The sequence below is a fragment of the Lissotriton helveticus genome, chromosome 5_1 (genome assembly GCF_964261635.1).
Source record: "Lissotriton helveticus chromosome 5_1, aLisHel1.1, whole genome shotgun sequence".
Taxonomy (NCBI): Eukaryota; Metazoa; Chordata; class Amphibia; order Caudata; family Salamandridae; genus Lissotriton; species Lissotriton helveticus.
In genome coordinates, this window is record NC_136065.1 from 1,927,718,004 (window position 1) to 1,927,742,987 (window position 24,984).

The following is a 24,984-nucleotide window of genomic DNA, read 5'->3' on the forward strand; positions in this document are numbered from 1 at the left end:
CCGTAGGCAGTTTTATTGGAGAATAGACCTTATACCAGGGGCAATCTTCACCTGCAGCAGGATTTACGCCCTTACATAACAGAGACACAATACCCAAGGAAATATCTGGATGAACTGCTAGAGTTAGGTTTAATCAGACATTCAACCTCACCAGTATCTTCGCCAGTTTTAATCATGGGTAAGAAAAATGGCGATCTGAGAGCGTACATTGACTATCGCGTGGTTAATAAAGTAAAAATAAAGAACCGTTACCCTTTGCCACTCATCCCTGTTCTTTTAGACCATGTACAAGGTTCCACTAACTACTCCAAATTAGATCTGCAAGGTGCCTATCATCTCATACGTATGAAAAAGGGAGACAAATGGAAAACTGCTTTTAGAACCAAATTTGTCCTATTTGAATATAAAGTGATGCCATTTGGTCTCTGTAACGCTCCAGTGGCTTCTCAGTTTTTTATTAATGAAGTCTTGCACAATGTTTTGGATGTCTGTGCCATCGTCTATATTGACGATATCTTGATCTTTAAAAAAAAAAAAAGGAACATATCCATCATGGCAGAGCAATTTCACAATTATTTAGGGAACATTTCTTATATGCTAAACATGAAAAATGTGTTTTCCATGTCACTGCAGTAGAATTCTTGGGTTAACATTTATCTCCTGAGGGAATAACAATGGATCTAAACGAGGTGGATGCCATACTAAACTGGCCCTCTCCAGCATCAGTAGAAGAGGTACAAAAGATTCTTGGGTTCGCCTATTTCTATAGGCGATTCATTGCTAATTTTTCTGATATTGTGGCTCAATCACTCAACTGCTAAGAAAAGGTAAGTCTTTTGTTTGGTTAGACAAGGCCGAAAATGCCTTTCAAACACTTAATAAACTTTTACTACAGCTTCAATTTTAGGCCATCCTGATCAGCGTTTTTATGTAGAAGCAGATGCCTCACAGATTGCTATTGGTGGGATACTTTCACAGAAAAATCCAAATACTGGTCATCACCACCCAATAACTTATCATTCTCAGAAATTATTCCCAGCAGAGCAAAACTATACTATGCGGAACGTGAGTTAAGTGCCATTAAATCTGTCTTTACTGAGTGTCTGCATCATCTTTTTGGAGCAAAACACACTGTCACTATTTATAATGATCACAAGAATTTACAGTTCTTCACATCTGTAAAAACTCTCACACCCAGGCAGATGAGATGATTACATTTCTTTAGTGAATTTGATGTTATTATTACTTTTCACCCTGGAACCAAACAAATTCAATCAGACACATTATCCAGATATGGTCTGGATGAAAGCAAGCAAACTCAAAAAAATACCCAAAGCATCATCCCTGCTAATAAAATAGTAGCAGTAACAGTTGCTGATACTTTTCTATCTGAAGTAAGAAAAGCCACAAAACACCTAAAATCACAAGACAGGTTATCAGGTACTGAAACAACCATAAAAAATTGATTTTATTTTAGAAAAGACAAACTGTTCATTCCTTAGGGTCCATTACGACAAAATGTTATAGTTTGGCATCATGACACCGCACCTGCAAGGCATCCAGGTGTTCAAAAGGGTACACAGACAAAATATCGAGTTTTAAATTTCGATATACAATTATATCGAAGTTTAAATATCGAAGGGACATAATATAGAAGGTAAGTAATATCGACACTCTTAATATCGATATTAGTAATATCGAAGTTTTAAATATCGATGTCAGTAATATCGAAGTAAATAATTTCGATGTTACTAATATCGATTTTTAAATACATTTTGTGTATATTATATTGTATTTATTATGTTTAATAATTTATTTTTAATGTAATTTAATTAAATGTTGTCTTTTAGTACTGTAGCGGGTTGTGGGTTTATAGGGGAATAGGGTGGGAAGTAATTTAATTATGTTAAATTAATTATTAATTAGTAGGAATTATAAATTAATTAATTGAGAATAATTTTTAAATAATTATAATTAATTGAATAATTGATAAATATGTTCTGTAGCGGGTTATGGGTTTATAGGGGAATAGGGTGGGAAGTAATTTAATTATGTTAAATTAATTATTAATTAGTAGGAATTATTATTTAATTAATTGAGAATTATTTGTAATTAATATTAATTAATTGATTAATTGATAAATATGTTCTGTAGCGGGTTATGGGTTTATAGGGGAATAGGGTGGGAAGTAATTTAATTATGTTAAATTAATTATTAATTATTAGGAATTATTAATTAATTAATTGAGAATTCTTTTTAATTAATTTTAATTAATTGATTAATTGATAAATATGTTCTGTAGCGGGTTATGGGTTTATAGGGGAATAGGGTGGGAAGTAATTTAATTAAGTAGAATTAATTATTAATTAGTAGGAAGCATACATTAATTGTTATTAATTGGTAAATAATTATAATTAATTGGTAATTAATTTTAAATAATTCATTAATTGATAAATGTGTTCTGTTGCGGGTTGTGTGTTTATAGGGGAATATGGTGGGAACTAATTTTAATGTAATTAAGTAATAATGAATTATTTTTTATAAGTATGTTATTTCAACCCCTACGCTATCCAACACTTTCCCTACTGTTGCACTCTCTGGAGTTGGAATAGTAATTGTTACCCCTACGCTATCCAACACTTTCCCTACTGTTGCACTCTCTGGAGTTGGAATAGTAATTGTTACCCCTACGCTATCCAACACTTTCCCTACTGTTGCACTCTCTGGAGTTGGAATAGTAATTGTTACCCCTACGTGATCCAACACTTTCCCTACGGTTGCACTCTCTGGAGTTGGAATAGTATTTGTTACCCCTACGCTATCCAACACTTTCCCTACTGTTGCACTCTCTGGAGTTGGGATTGTAATTTTTAATCCTACGCTATCCAACACTTTCCCTACTGTTGCACTCTCTGGAGTTGGAATAGTAATTGTTACCCCTACGCTATCCAACACTTTCCCTACTGTTGCACTCTCTGGAGTTGGAATAGTAATTGTTACCCCTACGCTATCCAACACTTTCCCTACTGTTGCACTCTCTGGAGTTGGAATAGTAATTGTTACCCCTACGTGATCCAACACTTTCCCTACTGTTGCACTCTCTGGAGTTGGAATAGTATTTCTTACCCCTACGCTATCCAACACTTTCCCTACTGTTGCACTCTCTGGAGTTGGAATAGTAATTGTTACCCCTACGCTATCCAACACTTTCCCTACTGTTGCACTCTCTGGAGTTGGGATTGTAATTTTTAATCCTACGCTATCCAACACTTTCCCTACTGTTGCAGTCTCTGGAGTTGGAATAGTAATTGTTACCCCTACGCTATCCAACACTTTCCCTACTGTTGCACTCTCTGGAGTTGGAATAGTAATTGTTACCCCTACGCTATCCAACACTTTCCCTACTGTTGCACTCTCTGGAGTTGGAATAGTAATTGTTACCCCTACGCGATCCAACACTTTCCCTACTGTTGCACTCTCTGGAGTTGGAATAGTATTTGTTACCCCTACGCTATCCAACACTTTCCCTACTGTTGCACTCTCTGGAGTTGGAATAGTAATTGTTACCCCTACGCTATCCAACACTTTCCCTACTGTTGCACTCTCTGGAGTTGGAATTGTTATTTTTTTTCCTACGCTATCCAACACTTTCCCTACTGTTGCACTCTCTGGAGTTGGAATAGTAATTGTTACCCCTACGCTATCCAACACTTTCCCTACTGTTGCACTCTCTGGAGTTGGAATAGTAATTGTTACCCCTACACTATCCAACACTTTCCCTACTGTTGCACTCTCTGGAGTGGGAATAGTAATTGTTACCCCTACGCTATCCAACACTTTCCCTACTGTTGCACTCTCTGGAGTGGGAATAGTAATTGTTACCCCTACGCTATCCAACACTTTCCCTACTGTTGCACTCTCTGGAGTTGGAATAGTAATTGTTACCCCTACGCTATCCAACACTTTCCCTACTGTTGCACTCTCTGGAGTGGGAATAGTAATTTTTACTCATACACTATCTAAAATGTATTTAGCTTTTTTATTAGTATTATGTTGTTATTAATTGTTATTTATGTGATTATTTTATGTATATAAATGTATTAGTAATTTATTATATTTTTATTTTTTTATAAGTTATGAAAATAATTAATTTAGAGTTAATATTAATGAAAAATATATTATGTATTATATATTTATTACTATTAATTTGTATTACATTATGTATTAATTTTAAATATTATAGTACATTTTTAAATATGTTTATTACATTTATAAGTATTATTTTGTTAATATTAGATTTTTATTTAATTTTAAAAAAACGATATTTTACAAAAAATGATATTTTTGTCATTCTATATATTTTTTTCGATATATTTGTACGTACCTTGTTAGGGATAGGATTCCTATATTTTTGACTTCGATATTTTTGTTCCGATATTTTTGTATATCGATATTTGTGTTATCGATATTTTGTCAGACATTCGTTCAAAAGACACTAGACAGTTGTTTGAGACGATTTTGGTGGGATGAATCCGAAAGGATGTGCAAGAATATGTACAGGCTTGTCCAGTTTGTGCTCGAAATAAGAACACTCACACTGCCCCTGTTGGCCTTTTACAACCATTACCAATCCATCCGGCTCCCTGGCATACTATTAGTATTGACTTCCTCACAAATTTACCTCCCTCAAATAAATATTTCACCTTGTTAGTAATTGTAGACATTTTATCCAAAATGGGACATTTTGTCCCCTTACAAAAAATACCAGAAGCCACTGAGTTTAGTAATATTTTTATTAAAGAAGTAGTGCGTCTTCATGGATTGCCCATTAAAATTATATCCACAGTGGCCCTCAGTTCATGTCTAAATTTTGGAAAAAGATATGTTCTGTCTTAGGAATAGAAGTAGCTCTTTCATCAGCATTCTACCCACAGAAAGACGGACAAACAGAAAGGGTTAATCAAAGTCTGGAACAAATACTAAGGTCTTTGCTTTCCGAGTTCTCAACAACTTGGGATCAGGCCATATCGTTAGTAGAGTTTTCATATAATAATAATCTTCACTCTGCTCTTGGATGTTCGCCCTTATATTTTCTCACTAGACAACACCCATACATGATTTCTGCAGATTTGCCCACTTTCTCTTATCAAATGCCATCAGTTTCTGCCCACATTCAGCCCAAAAGATACAAACTCAAGCCTTTAAGCATCTTATACAAAATAAAATAACTGTTAATAAGCAGGCAGACAAATACAGACTACAAGAACCTAGTTATAAACCAGGAGACTTGGTATGGTTATCTACCAGAAACATCAGATTAGATGGACGCAGGAAACTACAACCTCGATTTATAGGCCCTTTTCCCGTTTCGAGTATTATTAATCCAATTGCAGTTAAATTAAAATTACCTGAAGATTATGCAATACACCCTGTGTTTCATGTATCTCCCCTAAAACCCTATCATCCAAACAGACACAAAGACCATCCACCTCCCCCTTCTTAATAGACAATCATGTTGAGTACGAGGTACATCGCATTTTGGATGCCAAGCGCAATTATGGCAAAGTGTATTATCTAATAGACTGGAAAGGGTATGATGCTTCCGGAAGATCATGGGAGCCAGCATCTTTTGTACATGCTCCCCATCTTATTTGGCGGTTTCATATGCTCAATCATTCTAAGCCACGCACAGGATGGCCTCCTTTGTGGGGGAAAACTGTCAGGAGCTCCACGACACATGTCATGATTGTTTGTTCACCCACTTCTCGTTTGTGCAATCATGCACAGTTGGCTGCATAAACATTGTGAGTTTTAACTCTGACAACATTTATAAATAGGTATAATTATCAAGAACTCTTGTGTTTGTAAATTATCAGTTGGATAGCCTTGCTGCACATGACTTTGAAGATCAAGCATTCACAAGAACTGCCATGTGTATTTAAATGAGGAGGCACATGGCTTAGAAAAGCAGTTAGTCACAAAGACTGCCGTGTGTATTTCAATGAAGATTTAACCGTTATACACACACTCCCTCCAGCATGTGCATTCTAATTAGGTACCTCCTGCACAAGGGATTGCAGCCATCAAGCATCTGCCGGTGGTTAGGCAAATGAGTCTCCAGCACATGTGCCCTCTACATATTTAAAGCTCAAGCATGCAACTGAACATTGCTTAGCTTCGTTTCCAGAAGAGATTCCATTTACCTGAAGTCTCTGGTACTGCGATCCCGAGCCGTCTTGCTTCCGGCTCTGGTTTCCAACTCCAGAGGCGTTTCCTGCGGCCTTCCGCTCTTTGCGACATCTCTCTGACTCTGCGCATCTCTTTACAGAGGCGTTTCTTCTTCTCAGCCGCTCTCATTGTCCAGATACCTGCAAAAAAGAAACAGAGGACAACATTTATGGTAAAGGCGAACCATTGTTTTTTGATGAGGTATTATTTAGTTCAACCAAGCTGTCGACAAACTATTACTGTGTGAGAACTGCTTTGGAACTTAGATTAGCAGCCTGATTCATCAAGCCGAAATCGGCTCGCAAAGGGCCAGATTCTCAGAATCTGGCCCTTTGCGAGCGCTATTTTTGCATTTGGGATTCATCATCCCAAATGCAAAAATCGGTAATAGCGATTTCGCTATTTTGCGAGGAATTACATTTAAGGAATCTCTATTTGAGATTCCTTAAATGCAATTCATCATCCATTTAAAAATTGCGAATTCTCAATTTCGGCCCGCTATTTACCGCGAGGTCAAACCTCGTGGTAAATAGCGAAAACTTAGAAAAATGCTTTTAAAAGCATTTTTCTAAGTTGCATGTTGCACACACACATGTCCTTTGGACATGTGTGTGCGCAACACCTGTTTCAATTTGCATTTAAGGGGTGCTACAGGGTGTCCTTTGGACACCCCTGCCACCCTTTAAATCGCTATCTTATTTGCGATTAGCTAATTGCTAATCGCAAATAAGGAATACTCCCCATTCATTCCTATGGGCCTTTTGGCCCATAGGAATGAATGGGGAGTTATTCCTTATTTGCGATTAGCAATTTGCTAATCGCAAATAAGGAATGTGTAGGAATCGCATTTCTTTATGCAATTGCTACATGAATCCCGTTTTGCAAGTCCTTAATAGCGATTCGTTATGAATCGCTATTAGGGGCTCGCAAAACGGGAGATCGATGAATCAGGCTGTAGGTTACTGAGACAAAGTGCTTGTAACTATTTGAAAGGAGACAAAGCACTTGAAAATATTTGAAAACCTTCATTTTGAGACAATTCTGTGACATTCAATGAACCGTTTTGAGATCAAGAAAATAGACTTAGAGACGCTACAGAGATAAATCGTTTTGGAAATATTTTATAACTTCCTTTAGTGATTTAACGTCATTTTATTATTAAATTGTATAATGTTTTTCCCTTTATTATAATAGTGTAACAGTTACAATTGAAAGGACATAACTTCTAATTATTATTATTTATTAATTCACAGATCTCTCGTTAATTGAACATTGTTCACAGATTTCTACCAAGCTAATAGCAGCAAAACTCATGTATACCTATGTTGATTCCTTGATGTTAAGGTAATTGTTAGACTCTGAGTTGAATGCATTTATTTTGTACAACAGCACACAATAGGTGAGACTCATGGTGTTTAATGTTTCTTTTATTCAGCAAACCTGATGAAAAAGTATTATAACATATTTGGTGACACCTCAGAAGTCAGTAATTGAACCCCACTAACAGCCAGTTCGAGTTTCTTGAAGATTCCAGTTCCTATCCTGAAGCAGCTGGCAGCCTTGTTTTATTTCTCTTGTTTTGTTTCTTCATCCATATCCCCCTTACCCTGGGAGATCGTAACAGTTTGATGCATAATAAAATCATCATTCTTTGCGTACTTTCAGAGGGATTTGGGAACAGTTCTAGCCCAATTGGAACCGCCTGGATTTCAGGTGAGTGGCTATCTTGACACTAGGAGCAGAAGGAGTCTTCCTTGAAGCAGTCTCGGTTGCAGCCAAAAGTTCAACGAAGTCCATGAGTCCAGACTATTGAAGAGCAACATAGTTTGAGGGTTGAGGCTGGCCCTACAACAAATCTGAGGACCCTCCCACAGGTGATCCCTTAAGTACCCTAAGGAGGGTCTGGACAGAGAGGAGGATACTCCCCTGTCCTAGTCCAATTTCATGCCAGAGCATGAACTAAGGGTTTCTGAACTGGCTCCAACCGGAGTATGCAAGTAGAGCATCAAATGTGCCCTTGAAAACAGTCTGGTGGTGCTGCAAAGCCACCCCAACCCCCAACTCATTACACTAATTCCTGTCTGGGAGGAGATCACACCTATTGTTCTACCTTCCCATACTCGAGCTTGGATCAGCAGCAGGAGGGCAGAATTGTGTCTGTGGTTGGCAGCAGCACTAGCTTGCTTGCAGATCCCGAAAGGCTGTTACCGGAAGTACAGGGGGGTCCCCTAGGGAGCCCCCCAGTATATTGGATCATACTTCCAGCACCAGAATCGGGGTTGGGGTATGATACAACCATGTTTAATCCCAAACATGACTTGGGTCGGTGCAGCTACTATATAGTTAGACATCTTGTTTTGACTGATGGCCATTATATGTCTAAAAATGGCTGACCACACTTACAAAGCCTGGAAAATTGAGACTCGACTCCAGGGTTTGTAAGGGTGTCCTGCTCAGGCAGGGGCACCTTCACATTTATAACCAAGCACCCTGCCCTCAGGACTGGAGCACCTGTCATAGGGGTGACTTATACGTTTTTAAGGTTTTAAGTGCACTGACTTAAGATATAAGAACATGTATATCTGTCATGAGGGGTGCAAGCACCAGCTCACTCAGGCTGCAATGGCAGGCCTGTAGTCACAGTTTAAATGGACTCCCATGGGTGGCACAATACATACTGCAGCCCATGGGAGACACCTGGTGTACCTATGCCCTGGGTACCTTAGTACTATATACTAGGGACTTATAAGGGTACACCGGTGGCCAATTGTGGAGGTACTTAAGTACTTTCCAGAACAAATTTAGGGGAGCGAGCACAGTTACTGGGGTTCTGATTAGCAGGATCTCAGCAGGCTAGGTAAAAATACACTGACACTGACACCAGGCAAAAAGTGGGGTTAACCATGCTAGAAGGATCCTACCTTCCTACATTCCCCCCTCCCCAAACGAAAAGAGCCAAGACTAACCGTGCCCAGTGGAGTCTTAATTTTCTAAGTAGCCATATAAGGATGGCCCAAATGAACTGGAATGGATACTCCCTGTTCTATAGTTCACTGAGAAGTTCCTTCCCTGTAGGGATTTGTACCCTCTCCATAGTTTGTGATTTCTACCTGTCAACTGTTTGAGCAAAGACAGGGGGACAGGGATGTGAGGGCACAGCAGGGTTAGCCTCAACCTCTCCAGAGCACAGACCAAAGAAGATGTCTTCCTCTCTATGACTGACCTGTACTATTCCCTGGAGTCAACTTTCTGCTGATTATAGCTTTTGGTTGATCCTGTCTGTCTTTAGCAATCTGGGGCCAGTGAACGTGTGAGACAGTCTTGTCTCAAGTCTTGCTCTTCCCAACAATGTCTATATCGGGACGTCATTTGCTAGGGGGAAGAGGGATCCCTTAGATTGCTGAGGGTCAACTAACTTCCTAGTACTACCAGGCCTGGGGTCCATAATCTGAGAATTAGAAAAATCTTCTTTGCAGAGAGCCCTGTGGGGTCCACTGACATCCCTTGCCTCTTCTACAGCACCAGGCTAACTGAGGATTTGCAGAGAGGGCCAGGACACCTGCTCCAGACTTAAATCCTCCTCGGAAGATCCCAGGGCAGGCCTTGGTTCCTCTGGGGCAGTTCCCTCACAAGGGGCAAAGTCATCTCCCTGAGGAGTCTGGCCCTCACATGAAGTCTGGGGGAGGATGGCTCTTCTTCCCCCCTTTTGCTCTTTGAGGGAGCTGAGTGGGACATCATTTCAAGCTCCGCTGCTCCTTGACTTCCCTGCTGCTGGATCTGAGCGCTACGGGTGACCCCAACCTGGTCATGTAGGGCCAACATGGCTAAGTGGGGATTCAACTCTACTTCAGCCTAGGCTGAAGTTCCTAATCATGGCCCAGGAGACAATCTACAGGCATTATGGGGGATAAGGCAACTCTCTTAGGGCCAGTTACCCCTTCCCAGCTGAGACTGACTATTGCCATGGGATGATTTGTTCTGACACTATCAGTTTGGTCAACTGGTAAATCTGACCAGGTAGAAGTTGTAAAGGAGATACACGTTTCCCTGCCAACATGGTGACACTGGCATATGTGTCCCTATAAGCTACAGCTTCCTGACCATTAATAAGAGGCTGTTTCTTGTACTTGCCTAAATGAGTGGGACTAACAGCAAAAGTGGAAAGGTAATTGCCACCATCACAGACTAAGGAAGCCTGAGTGGGTGTTCTGACTAGTCCAGAACCCACTTCAGTACCCAAGGAGAACCCAGCTAAACTGTTGGGGGTACTACTACTATCATTGCTACTGTTAGGGGCACTAGGGGTGTAGTACTAGTAGTGGTGCTAGCCTTAGGGAAATTTGAATCATTTGCATTGTGGCCCTTTACCTTGCATAGATAGCACCAAGGTTTCTTGTTAGAAGAGGAAGAGGATTGGGACCCACTGTGAGAAGTTGGCCTGGTATATGCTGTCCACTAACTAAAGTGGGCACCTTGCACCAGTCCCAACAACCCTTATTGATGATTAGGTCAAAGACAACCTTTAAAGAAAGCTATCCTAGTGGTAGCTGTAAAGAGTAGCCTTCAGGCTAAGTTTCGAAGGAATATAAAACAACTTGTTTTACCAGATTAGAACCTCCTGAATAACCAAATGAAAGGAGAACCACACAAGAGATATATAAAATATATGTATTTATTACTAAACACTCTCTACTAACCTCTTTATGAGATTAGAGCACAAAGCACACAATATTAAATCACTAGAACAACAGTAAATAGCATAATACTCAGTGGGATCCAGGGAGAGACCAAACCATATACTAAGAAAGGGGTATAACAACCACGACTTAACAAGACACAGTGCCTAGAGCATGTAGAATCGCTGGGACCCCAAGGAACCACCCGAAGTAGTGACACAGGGGACCCAGGGAGGACGGGTGCAATGTGAGAAGTCAGACGCGAGCTCCGTACAACTGTATGGGAAAGTCACGGTTGGAAAATGAAAGATTAAGGACACTTCGGAGAGGACTTCAAGCAAACCCTCTGGAACATAGAAGGTTCTAAGGCCAGCACCCTTGAGAGTACCGGAGTACCCATTTTACCTATGCCAGGGGAGTCGAGTGCATAGGTGTCAAGTGATGTCAGACACCTTTGTCGTTTTCAATGGCGTGACTCAAAGAAGTGCTGCTGCCGGGAAGATGAAAAGTGTCCTGTGAAATCAAAGCCTGGATATGAGGTGAGAAGAACCTGAAAGCATCGGGCACAGAGTCTGAGTCACCTCAGGGTGACCAGGGGCTCGATAGACGAATGCCCACCGATGTTGTGTGCTTCAGGTGAGATGATGGGGAGCTTGACTCTGGAGCCACAGGGACCAGGAGACGTCCACGATGACCAAAGTCCGGAGGTAAGCTGTCCCAGGAAGGATGTCAACAAGCCTGGGCAAATGCAACCCACACGCGCAGAGGAAAGCAGGCAAAGTGTGGACCAGCCAGGTCCATGAGACTCTCCAAGCTATGGGGAGTAAGGGCACATCTGGAGTAACCAGGAAAGCCCAAGAGAAATCAAAGTTACCTTCACAGGGACCCATAGGTGAACGGACCAGGGATCGTGAAGGGACCTCGAGCTGAATCACAAAGTACCAGCTCACGGAACACTTGTGGAGTGTAGGCCGGAAATCTTCAGTGCAATTACTGCTCGGGTTCAGGAATACACATAGCCCAAAGCACAGCCTCAGGGATCGCCAAAAAGCATATCCTGCTGCAAAAGTACACAGCGCACAGGGGTTCTGGTTGCACGGTCCCCACGAGGAATACTGGTCTCAGAATTGCTGAGAAGGCAGATCAACCTCAGGGACGCTCAGGAACCCACCTCCTGTGTTGTAGAAATCTTTGGAGTCCTCAGGAGCTCGGGAGATGCAAATCGGTCAGATGCGTTAAAGGTGCCTGCTTCGCAGAGAGTAACTCCTTTACTCCCAGGGAGATTCTTCAGTCATCAAGCGTAGTGTAGATCGTCAAAGTACTTGGTTTCTGCTTGAAGAGTTTAGTCCAGGTAAAATCTACAAGGAAGGAATCATACCTCCCACACCAGTTGCAGTATGATTCCAAGGCGGTTGACACCAATCACAACATGTTTCTAAGCAGCCGTTTTAAAGTTAGCATTTACCGCAAGGTTATAATGCACTTAAATATATATTGTATTCTATTGTAATTGCATTTATATAGTGCTTACTACCCCTGACGAGGCGTCGAAGCGCTTTTTCGGCAGGTAGCACGCTACTCTGGGACCCATAGAGGATGATTGTTGAATTCGTATAATGAACATGCAAGTATATTTTAAGTGATGGATAGGTTAGTCAGTTAATTGGATTTGGAATGGACAAAGGTTTGTATTTATATAGCGATTGTTGACGCACGCTATTCAGGAAGCCTACAAAGGATTAGTGGTGAATTAATATGGTGAAATATGAAGTAATTTCAGTGGTGGATATTAGTCAGTTACTTAGAGTGAGAAGGTTAGCGGAGGGATAAAAGGGGAAGAAAGATTTGCATTCATAGAGCACTTGTTACCCCTGATGGGTGTTGAAGCGCTTTTCTGGCGAGTAGCACGCCACTACGGAACCCATAAAGGATTACTGTTGAAAATTAGTATAGTAAAAAAATATGAAGTAATTTGAGTAGTGGATATGTTATTCAGTTATTTGGGTAGTATATTAGTATAGTTTAATATGGAATTTGAGGGGGAAAACATGGCGGCGGCTGCTTGAGCCGCTGCGGTGCTCTGTTTGTGTGCTCCCGTTTTTTTTAGCAGCTTACATCGTAACGGGGGCAGACGGTAATGCGGTTTTTCAATAACATCGCTAGTTAGATGGAAATCAAGTGCCCAGATGTTAGATGAGTTAAAAAACCGTACCGGAATCAGCGTTTATTCTTTCCTGATCCTTGCTGCTCGATGGGTCTGGAGAGGGCATGGTTACCCTCGAACGCCGCTGCAGTGGAGAAGTTTCCGCTGATGAGATCGGTTGTTACCGAGAGGCTGACATCGTGCGCCGGGGGTGCACCCTGGTGTTAGCTGGTGGTTTTGTATGGTGCCTGGCCGTCCTGGAGCTCCGACGGGGGCGCCGCATCCGAGGCTTGCTTCCTGGACGCCGAGGGATTGTAGCTGTTTCGGAGGTGGAGGCGATTGGGACCACTGAGGAGAGGACGGCGAAGGCGGGAGAGCCGACATCGGTTTGTGAGCTGGGAGGAGGAGGAGGAGGGGGCAGAGATAACGGCAGCAATGAGGCTGAGGCAGTCTACAATTTGAGAGGTAACAAGCACAGATTATGTAAAGGGGGAACCAACAAAGGCAAACATAACAAAAACTTGCCCCGAGATATTAATCCGCCCCTGATTGCTGGCCCAAGTTCATCTACGGCAGATTCTGCAAGTAAGGCTGAAATTGCAATAAAAACATTGGTGCTTGAGGGGGCTGGTAATCTCACCTCAGATTGCCTCAGTAGTAGCAAGAAGAAACCCTCCTCTTATTTTACAGGCCAGGTCAAAGCAAAACGTGCTTACACTTGTAAATCGGCCAAAGGGTCTAAAACTAAAAGTAAAAATGCTGTTTCAGTCTCTAAAATAACACCATCATTGAGGTCCTTTTTTAAGGTGATTCCACAAGTGGTATTATTATAGGACAGACCTGAAAGAACATCAGCAGAGGATACCGGTTGCGAGGGGGTAATGAGCTCCGAGGATCTGTCTGATATAGCTGACACACCACTAGAGATGGTGACGGGGGGGTAGAAAGCTTTGCGAACCTGGAGGCAGATGTGGAAATAAGCAATGATCAATCTGAGGGCGCAGAGAGAGAAATTAGCAATCCAACTGTTGGTGCATCAGGGCACCCCTCACCCCTTGCCTTGGTTTTGGCACCCCCATTGGCTCCACCCTTCATGTTTGCACCTGGTTTAGGTTCAGCTGGCTTAGGTTCAGGCTTACAGGCTCCTATGCAAGGAGCTACTGCAGTTACATCAGACACTTTGGCTCCCTCGCCTAGTGCTATTCCATCTACTAGCGCAAATACTGACCTGATTACTACCTTGCAGGCGTCTTTTCAGGGAATGTTTTCCTCCCTATCGGCGGATATCAAAAAGGGATTTGAAACCTCTGCAGCCAATCAAGCAGACATTAGGTGTTTCTGTGAAAGCTTAGATAAAAAACAAAGCGACCTAACAATGAGAACAGAGGCGCTTGAGGACAGGGTCACAGGTTTGTCCCTACATTTAGATGAAGCCAACTCAAATATCAACACACTTAGGAAGGAAGATCAAATCCTATCAGAACGGATGGAGACGCTCGAGAACAACGCCCGAAGGAATAATCTTCGTATAATGAATATTCCTGAGGATAAGGAAGGCTCAGATATCAAGCAATACGTTATTTCGCTGTTGAAAGAGGCGCTGAGATTCGATCAGTCTGAGAAAGAATTAGCCCTAGACATCCAGCGTATCCACCGAGAGCCTTTTAGGAAGAACCCTCAAAGGACCAAACCCAGAAAGGTGTTGGTCAATTTTCTCACATATTCCTTTAAGGAAACCATTCTGAACCTGGCTCTAAAACAGAAAACTGCCAGTGCAAAGGGATTTAATTTTCAAATTCGATCAGACTTGTCCAGGGTTACACTCGACAAACAATGGGAACTTGGGAAAAGACTTGAGGCTTTCAGAAGCTATGGTGCAGTGGCTCAACTGTTTTTTCCAGCCGCATTGAGAATTATGTACAATAACACCATGCATAATATAAGATCAGTGCAGGCAGCAGACAAATTACTGCTCACTATAGGCAGAGAAAAGGGAGCAGGTAAATAGATGAAACCTATTTAGGATAACTAGGCTAATTCGCTAGGTACTTTAAAAAAAAAAAAAGGAGTCAATGGAGAGAAAGGAGGAAGGAGAAGGCATATAAAGCATAAAAAAAAGGAAACAAATAATAAATGAGGGGACATTTGGGGACATATAGCTATGGTATAGTTGAAAGAAAAAGATAAGAAAAGGGGTTGAGGGTAGGTTGAGGTCAGGTCAGGTAGAGAATGTATAAGAAGTTAGTGTACCACACATACCCTTTTATATAGTAGGGTTTAGGTAAGGGGTACGGGCCAAATAGGTTGGTTTCACCTCTTCCCACTTAGATTTCCTGATGTTTCTTTCTTTGTGTCTTTTTCTTTGCGTCCTCATCTCCCGGCCACAAATAGGAAGGGAGTTCACAACAGAGCGCTATCTTCTGGTTTTCCAGATAGATAAAACACGGGTTTTCCAGGGGGGGGGGGGGGGGTTAGACAGGGGCACTGGGGGGAGTTGCAGGGGGTAAAATCAAAAAAGAGTCCTCTTTTTCGCGGTAGTTTGTTTTTTTGCGAGATGGGTTATTGTTAAGCTATGTCTCAGTTAAAATTCATTTTCAAATGGGCAGACTGTATATGGAGCCCCGTATTCCGGTGGGAGTGGTGAAAATTAAGAATTGGAAACATTACTTCAATGAGTAAATTGTCTATTCTCTCCTGGAATACTAATGGTCTACGTACTAGTCCTAGGAAAAATAATATTATGCAATACCTTGTCATGTATTCCTATAGGTTCTGAATCGATCCCCCTATTCCTGACCCTATTCTGGTTAAACTAACTATCAAGTTAACTAACAGTCAGCCCATGAGGCAAGAAAACCCCCATGATGCAGATACCGTTATCTGACGCAGTCACACTACGGCACAGGAACGTGTTATCTGATTAGGTCATAACGCTTGAGATCTAATTAGACAAGCGACATTCCTCCAGCCCCTGATAAGGCATACGACGTTCTCATAACAAATCAAACCTATGACAACCTGGAAAATCCGTGCGGCCATTGTTTTGATTTCACAGAGAATTTCAGTAAAAGAATGTGCTAACGAGCAAGTCGTATGACATCTTTATTGACGTATCTATGTCCATCCTTACGTCAATCTCGGCACCTTTAAGGTATAAATATTGCCGATCTTGCCCTATGCAAACACACGTGTGGTGACGAGACGGAGCAGCCACACTTGCCGAAGCCGAGAGCAGAGCAGACCCCGCTGGCAGCAGCCCCGCCTTCCTGACGCGCTGAGAGACGCGCTGCTTTCTCCTGCCGAGAATCCAGCACCGGCGTTTCTGGGCAGCCCTCGCAGGCGGCCTGGAATATCGAGAGCAGAGAAAGAGATACCATTCCTCATTCATCCTAAATTCCAGGTACAGAACTGAATAACCCCTCACAGAGAATTCTTTTAGTTATTCACTTGGCAAAACAAACTTAACTTAAACTGTAACTTTCTATTCCCGCCCACGCATTAGACTTAGGTCAGGTACACGGGGTAGGCGTATTTAGAAACACCAGTTGAGTACGTTTAGTCAAATGTATATGTGTATGTAAATATATTTTAATCATTTTAAACATCATATGGCTCAGAAACCATATCAATGTTTCTACAGTATTATTTTATACTATTGCTTTTAATGTATGCACTTTACTTAGCTATAAGTATTGCAATAATATCGATCCATTTCTCTTGTACGAGAAAAGAGACTGATCAATAAATAACACCTTTTTATTGAACACGCCCGTCTCTTCCTTTTCTCTACATTCTGATGAGACTAAGAATGCACGTACTGACTGAGTAAAATAATTGCCTTGTGCTCACACGACTCTGGAGATACACTCTTGATTAGGGGAGAGCAAAGTTGTCATGTTCTATGGTTGTCAGAAACTAAATCCCTTCTTGTCTAATCAGGGGAGTTAATTATTTCCTGAACATTCGAGAAAGTTTCTAGCGAACTCTGAGCTACGCTGGCAAACCCAAAACTTAAGTCTAGTATCGACAGTAGTAGACCTAGTTAACGTCTGGCCTAGGCCTTTACTGCTGTAGGTATTATTCCAATGCGCAGAGCCTATTGGGAAGATAGGAACTACACTACATGGCGCCCAACGCGTTTGGAAAGGGCGATAAAACTAACGTAAGACATTTAGAGTAACTCAGTCGTGCTTTCTCACTCAGACCCCTTTTCCCAAATACTCCAAAGACGTCTGGAGTGGGTGAAAGGTAATATCCTCCAAAACCTCGCAGGAGGGAACTCCTATGTATGGTTCTTGGTATAGTCAACGTTGAAGGATAAACAGTTCCAAAATATTGTGCATCTAATCTTTGTTCCATAAGAAACCTGATCTGCAAACAAACATAATACCATCCTGTCGGTAAAATGGGAGACAGTGATGAAGAAAGAGAGGCAGTTAGATTAGCAACTGAACTCGCAGATGCTGATGCTACCATGCAAGCAGCAGACGCGGATATAATACTCATTCCGGTCATCAAAAGGAGATCTATAACTCTAAAACTTATAGAAAATGGACTGACACCTAGAGGTGGCACAGTCATATTCGTAATTGAGGCACACGAATATCGGCAGACAGAGGTATACTATTCATGGATACATTTTCCAGCAGCAAATGCTGTAACAAAGTACTTCCACTATTACAAAATAGAGGAACCTCCTAATGAGTACACTCCTTTCGAGGAGGTGGAAGTACCACTCAAATTCCAAGAGCATTTGCTCTTATTTGATGGCGCCCTAAAACATAATAATCACATCACCAGGCTCGGTCCTCTAGGTAGACCAGGAGCAACGTGGCCGGTCTTAGCCGGATACACACCACACCCAGACATCGAAGGGATGTCTACAGGAGAACTGTTAATACAGCTAAAACAATTACTAAAAATTCATAGACAATTAGTACAGTATGTAATGCGGACTTCAACAATTCAGCCAGCGATTAAACTTCCACAGCTGACCCCTCACCAGGGGAACACAAATAAAATCACACCACAGAACATCCAATCCTGCCTAGGTAAAGTTCCGGCTAAACGGGAACAAATACCATTCTGGTTGGCACAGAAAATCACCCAAATAGAGGCGGTGTTTCCTGACACCACCCCATTAGAAAAACACAGGATTCTGACTATCTGTCTCCCAATGGGAATCGCACCACACATAGAGGACTGTGACACTTGGGGTACAGTCTTTGCTTCCATCTACACAAAAACGCACGGTGTGCCATCCATTTCGGTGATACCAGATGTGCTAAAACAAATTCAAGACGAATACGGTCCAGAACCTGCTTTAACTCTTGGTATGAAATTACTGAAAGACTTCAAGCAGGTCTCGGCTATATTATTAGCCAATATAAAAGGTGAAGCAGCAAACGTGGCGATCCGCCAAAGGTTAAAAGAGACAGATATAGCAGACCAACCAGCTGAAATTGCCAGAATCATAGAAAAATCCTATGAAGAACTAGGTAGAGATAGTTTAGGTGGAATACCCGTAAAACCGCAACTGACTGAAAGTCCAGAAAAAATATTTTTTAATAATTCACCAAAAAAGAACTGGGATGGAAACAAACAATCCAATCCAAAAGAAAAGAAATTCCAGTCCCGAGGAAGGTCTCCTAGGCGAAGGGAGAAATCTCCGATCCAGAGACACAGGTCACCCCAGGGTGACCCCTCTGGGAAAAGATATAACCTTAGAAATAGGGATAATATTGAAAAACCTGATAGATATCAAGACATTGATACACGTCCCTCTCAATCTTTTCAGAATTCCTCGCAGAAATCGGAAAGAAGAGGACGATCAGAACAAAGAGAAGAGCACGCCAAGTCCAAAGACAAGGAACCTGCTCAACTAAAAAAGAAATTACAATTTCCAAAAAAGAAGGTAGCCAGTATCAAGGTAGTTAACAATGCCGAGAATACTGAGGACACAACTGAAAAACGGAGAGTGGGCTCAAACAATGCTAGACAGCGCAGCAGAAGTGAGCATAGCTCGCAAAGTCCTTATGAATCATCTGGAGACAGTGGACACGAATGAATATCTTCAAGTGGAAACTGCAGACACCAGAGTTAGCAAACCCCACAAGATATACGAGATAACATTACGTATAGAGGGAGATAAGACTAGGAAAATAAGGGGACTATTTTGGGATAATCTCTCCAAGGGCTATGATATCCTTCTAGCTGAAAAAGACTGGCCACCAGAGTTTGTTAGGGAGTGCCCTCATGGCGAAGAAGTAATTATGCCTGCCTTCTCGAATCAAATCCCGATTCATAAAAAATATACACTTGCTAGAAAGTGGGCAGTGGCCTTAGCACCTGCTTTATATAAAAATCACGTGGGATGGGATGAGGATTCTCCTCCTCACAAAATCCAGTTAAAATCACAACCTACTGCACAAAGGCAGTACCCAATTAAGCAAGAAGCTAAAAAACAGGTAAATAAAATACTAGATCAGCTAGAATACCAGGGGGTGATTGAAACGCGCACCTCACAAATGAACAACCCTTTGTTTCCGGTCTCCAAACCAGACAATTCATATCGTCTAGTTTTGGATTACCGACACCTTAACACATGTTGTAAAACCTTTGCAGTGCAAAACTCACACAGTGCTGCACTAATGAATAACATAGTGCGCAAAAAATACAAAACTACCTTGGACATCTCCAATGGATTCTTTTGTCAAAATATAGCACCAGAGAGCAGATACTTAACTGCATTCTCAGTAAATGGCACTCAAAAACAATTCTGTCGGTTAGCCCAGGGGTACAAGAACAGCCCGGGGGTATTCTCAGCGAGAGTAACAGAATTACTACAACTATATGATGATGAAGCATTATCTTATGTCGATGACATTTACTTAACAGATGATGACTTGGATACTCACTTGAAGAGAGTGAACACCATAATACTTGGGTTCGCAGCAGAGGGTTACAAATTCAAGTTTAAAAAATCCAGAATTGCCCATCTGACAGTCCTATTCTTAGGATATGAATTATCAAGTGAAGGCAAAAGCCTGGCTGACAATTTCCTAGAGAAATGTGCCGTAATCCCAGCTCCTAAAACACTAAAAAACTTACAGTCAATTCTAGGCTTCCTAAATTTCGGAAGAACATACATTGCAAATTACGCAGAAAGGGTCAAACCCCTTTATGACCTAATTAAACCAGACTTTAAAAGATCCAATTGGACTCAAACACACACAGAAATTTTGAGATCCTTACAAACAGACATGCTAATTAAAACAAAATTAGAAACACGTGATAACACACGCAATCTTGTGATTCGAGTCATCCCAGGGAGATGCGGATTCACATACCTGACCTCTAATGAGGGAGAAAAGGTACCAATTGCATTCAAATCACACTTGTACACTAAGGCTGAAATGAAATTTAGCCCAACGGAAAAAATTCTTACAGCAACACAGACAGCTATAGCAAAAGAACGAGCCCTGGCACAAGGTAAACGGATAGTAATCGTGACACCAATACCAGCCTTAGAGGCGGTAACAAAGGCAAGCATTCCAAATGCTAAAGCACTCCATCCGAGATGGATACAATGGGCTAACTCTCTTGCTGCAACAGACGTGGTGTACGAATTTGATCCTTACTTAAAAACACAAGAATTTCTCCAATATGAATTTGAATGTCCTCCGCCAACCGAAATTCTGCCTCTAGATCACTACGGCTGTATAATATATACAGACGGATCAGCACAACCCGCAGTAGGGGGTAAACAAGCTTACAGTGCTGCGTGCGCGATTGTTAAAGGTCGTTGGCACGAAGGGAAATTTAAACCAACCCTCACTAAAACACAATCCCTAGGAGATTGTACAGCTCAGCGAGCTGAACTACTAGCATTCAAGATGGCGCTTGAAAATACCGATCGAGAATTCCCCACACTCATTGTGTGCGATTCGTATTATTGCGTTCAGTCTTATAATGAATACTTGCAGATCTGGCTTCAGAATGGTTTCAAGGATGCGAAAGGTGGCACGATCAAGCATAAACTGCTCTGGGAACAAATAGCTCTTTTACAAAAAGAACTACCAAAGACTCACGTGACTCACTCACTGAGTCATCAGCGTGATGGCGTTCACGTTGTAGGGAATTCATTGGCTGAAACAGCCGCGGCGGCAGCCACTAAATCGGCTCCCGTAGTTCGAAAAAAGCGTACATTAAAATACATTGTCGGTGAAACAGTGCTGGTGGTGAAAACGTCATCAAAAGGCGACTGCTCAGCGTTACCAATCAACTATCCACTCAATTATACATACATAATCGATGCAAACTCCGTCCCTTTTGCTCGAATCCCTGGAGTGGGGGATAGAGTGATTCCAAACATGGACAGGAGAAACTTGTTAATCGCAGACGCACACATGGGCGAGGGTCTCAGACACCATAAATTAAAGGATTCTCTGGAAGAATTACAATCACGGTACTGGTGGCCAGGCATGAGCCTGCATCACACCATGTTTGTAAAAAACTGCCCAAACTGCAACAGAGATCGCAGTGGGGAGAGAAACAGTTTTATACCTCGTCGTATCAAGGCAGATAATATCACCAGTAAAAAGCAGGGCTTGCGATTAACATATACAGGCTAGTTTCCACTTATAATGTAGATCCTCAGCACTCGGCTGACGTCCGGACTGTTATACAAAGATTTGCGAGTCTAAATGGCATATACGCTAAGAGCATGTTACGTTTGACCATTGTCTTCACTCTAGCCCTCCGGCCGGGGGGGAAACATGGACAAATGAGCACAGCCCAGCGGGAATCTTCTCACTTCCTTCCTGAGGGTACGGGATGGTGTAAAGAAAAAACCAAGGCAGAAAGCAATCTATAATAGAAAGGATATTAGGTTCGGGAGCTGGGTGGGTCAAACATCTAATAAGTGTCCAACGTAGTCTAAATAACTTGCCAAGAAATTCTCTGAAGGGATTCAGTCCGTACGAATTATTATTTGGAACTAGAATGATTATCTCTGACCTCGACAGTCAGACTTCAGTGGTTAAAGAAAAAAGCTTTGATGTCAAAGACCGTTTGGCTATTTTGCAGGACTTAAACAAAACAAGAAAAGACCTGAGCAACATACAGTTGAAACAACAGCCAACAACCACTGAAGAATCACCACCTGTCCCAGCAAGACCTGTCTGGATTCCAAAAGTCGGGGATCTAGTCAGGGAGAAGATCGCGGTAAAGAAGGAATTTGGGCCTTCTTACAGAAAAGCAGTTCCTGTCTTGTCTGTCAACGGGACAAGATCAGTTGTACTACCGCCACTTGCTGGAAAGAAGGAGAACCGAGTTGTATCCATCGACCTGGTAAAACCACATCATGTGGCCGATAACAAACAGTAGGCCAAGTGGACTCCCAATAAGTAGCAGAACACCAAGGTTTGCTACCAGTACAGAGGTCCTAACGAAGAGGCTCATCACATTCGAGACGCCTACAGAAGAACAACAAGGACTATGCAACAATGCAATAGAACTAAGACCTCTGAGAACCCAAATAAAAACATTTAGCAGAGACACACCAATCTACAATGAAGTACCAAGTGAAAATGCAAGAAACAAAAATCCTGAACCAATTGGAACAATTGACAGAACTGCATCCGGCTACTTCATAAACTTCAATGATTCCTCTGAAAGCCTCAGTGAATCAAAGACACAGCCATCATCAAAAACCTTTAAAGACAAAGCTAAAGAACTTTTGAACCAACTGAAAGAAACATATCTGATTTCTCCATGGATTGAATTTTGGGTGGGTTTTGGTGCATTTATCCTCATACTTTGGCTCATCATGGTATTAACTTTGGGACGCTTCATTGAGGGAAAATATGCTAAAATGGACACAGCAAGCCAGAACATCAACTTGATCCTCAAACCACATACATCTTCACACGTCGAGAAAAGAGAACTTTCTTCAGCCAACTTCACAGCCAATCCGATACCTGGTGGGGTAGCCTGGGACAACACTGACTATGAAATTTATGGTCCGGTCGAGATCCTGAAATATCCACACCAAATTAAGATCTCATTGAGTGACTTTGTAAAACCAAACTCATTTGCTGATGATTGGGACTTCGAAAGCATTAATAACATGATGTCTGATTTAGTAATGTCTGCTAAATTTACCAAACATGATTATTTGCAGGGTTCTACAAATTATGACAGTATGTATTGCTATAACCACTATGGTAATCACTTTTTACATAGATCTGCACAACCTAGAAATGTTTTAAATTATAATCAATGGGAACATTGTGCAACACCTCCAAAAGGGAGCTCCAGAACCGTTTATGACAAATATTCATATTTTTCAGGTTTTAACACAAGTAATGCTGAAACATTTTATTTTAAATTGTCAAACAAGACAGGAACCAAAACCATGATAACCAACACAAAATTGTTATATTCAGACTCATTCTTTGAAAAAATGAATACTTTTGGATTTGATTATTGGGACAAAAATGTTGATTTGAAAAGTGTTTGGGGTACAAAAGAATGGCAAGTACAGGGTTTAGAAGCTTTGTTTAGAGCTTGCATGATCCCAGAACAAATGATATTTTTAAATGACACTGTTCAACAAACCACCTGTCTTGGCTTAGCCAAAATCAAAGATTTAAACAAACCGTCTATTCCAAAGCCAACAATGTTTAGCAATAGCTCTGATACAGATGAAGAGATAGACGTAAACCATATATTATACCAAAACAGAACACATCCTGATTGGAAACAATGGTTGATCTGGCCCACAGATACAAATAACTGTCAAGACAGATTCCTGAATAAAACACAGGGGTTCAAAATGACCAGGCCAGACCCTAGATATCCCCAAAGACATCACTCAGGGATAATAACAACCTACAGTGTGGGCAAATTATGCCTTCAATGGCTACAAACTTCCACACTGCCTGAAATTAAGCAACACCTAACTTTACTAACTGATGGTGCTGACTTGCGTGATTTCATTTTGGGACCACGCAAACAGCGTCAAAAGCGTTTCATAGCAGCCTCTGTATATGCAGCATACAATGAGGCCTGGAAGGTTAATCAAATTGAAACAGCAGAGAGAATACGGGAAATTGACCGTATTAATTTGGAAAAATCACTTTCTGTAGTGGACAATGGGTTAATGACTCTGTCCTCCAGAATTTTTTCATTGGACAGCATTGTGTCTTCAGCAATCGATATATTATCGCAAGACTTACTGTTATTACAACATGGTCAGTCACAATTGCGTTCTATTGTACAGCTTGGCTGGACGTTACAAAATCTGCGTTCAGGTTATGTGCCTTGGCGTTTAATCAACACAACGTCACTATTCCAAATCTTTAACCTTACTGATAGACAAATCGGTATGGCGCAAAAGGGTGCTGATTATACAATCTTGAGCATTGAAAAACTAGAAAGATTACCAATGACAATGTCAGAACGACCTGTCAGTGAATGGATAATCCACGGAATCATAAATATTCCAATCTCAACCTTCAGGTTTCAATACTGCCAAAAATATATACAGGCTGGCATGTACGAGAAATTGGGAAAGGGGTACCTTAAAACAACTTGGAACCTGCCCTATTCACATGCATGTGTCAGTAATAAAGGACAGAAAGTGTTTCTTAGTGGCAACAATTGTGCTATGTCACTAAGCGGCACGCTTCTGTGTAACGGAATTAGTTTGCATGGAGCCTGTGAAGGGAATTCATACAACCTTTCATGTCACCAGCAAGGCGCACCTGCAACTGAAATAGAACCATTCTTTCAAAGACTCTATAATGGGAGTTACATTCTTATTGTAGACCGCAGATGTTGTAGTCTTATGCCCGGGACTCCTTATCTAGTCACTACGACTGCGAAGGTCAAGTGCTGTGGACGTTCTTTGTTCCCCAGCTCCTTCCCAGACAG

At 41.5% G+C, this 24,984-nt stretch overlaps 1 protein-coding gene across 3 annotated transcripts in view; it reads right to left on the bottom strand.

The window, feature by feature from the left end:
- The window catches only part of IGF2BP1 (insulin like growth factor 2 mRNA binding protein 1), a 1,614,238-nt gene that overhangs the window by 482,351 nt on the left and 1,106,903 nt on the right, over positions 1–24,984 (bottom strand). For all 3 annotated transcript variants that reach the window (XM_078645534.1, XM_078645532.1, XM_078645535.1), the window contains one exon: positions 6,204–6,368. In XM_078645534.1, the coding sequence (XP_078501660.1) occupies positions 6,204–6,368 (165 nt within the window). The remainder of the gene's footprint in view (positions 1–6,203; positions 6,369–24,984) is intronic.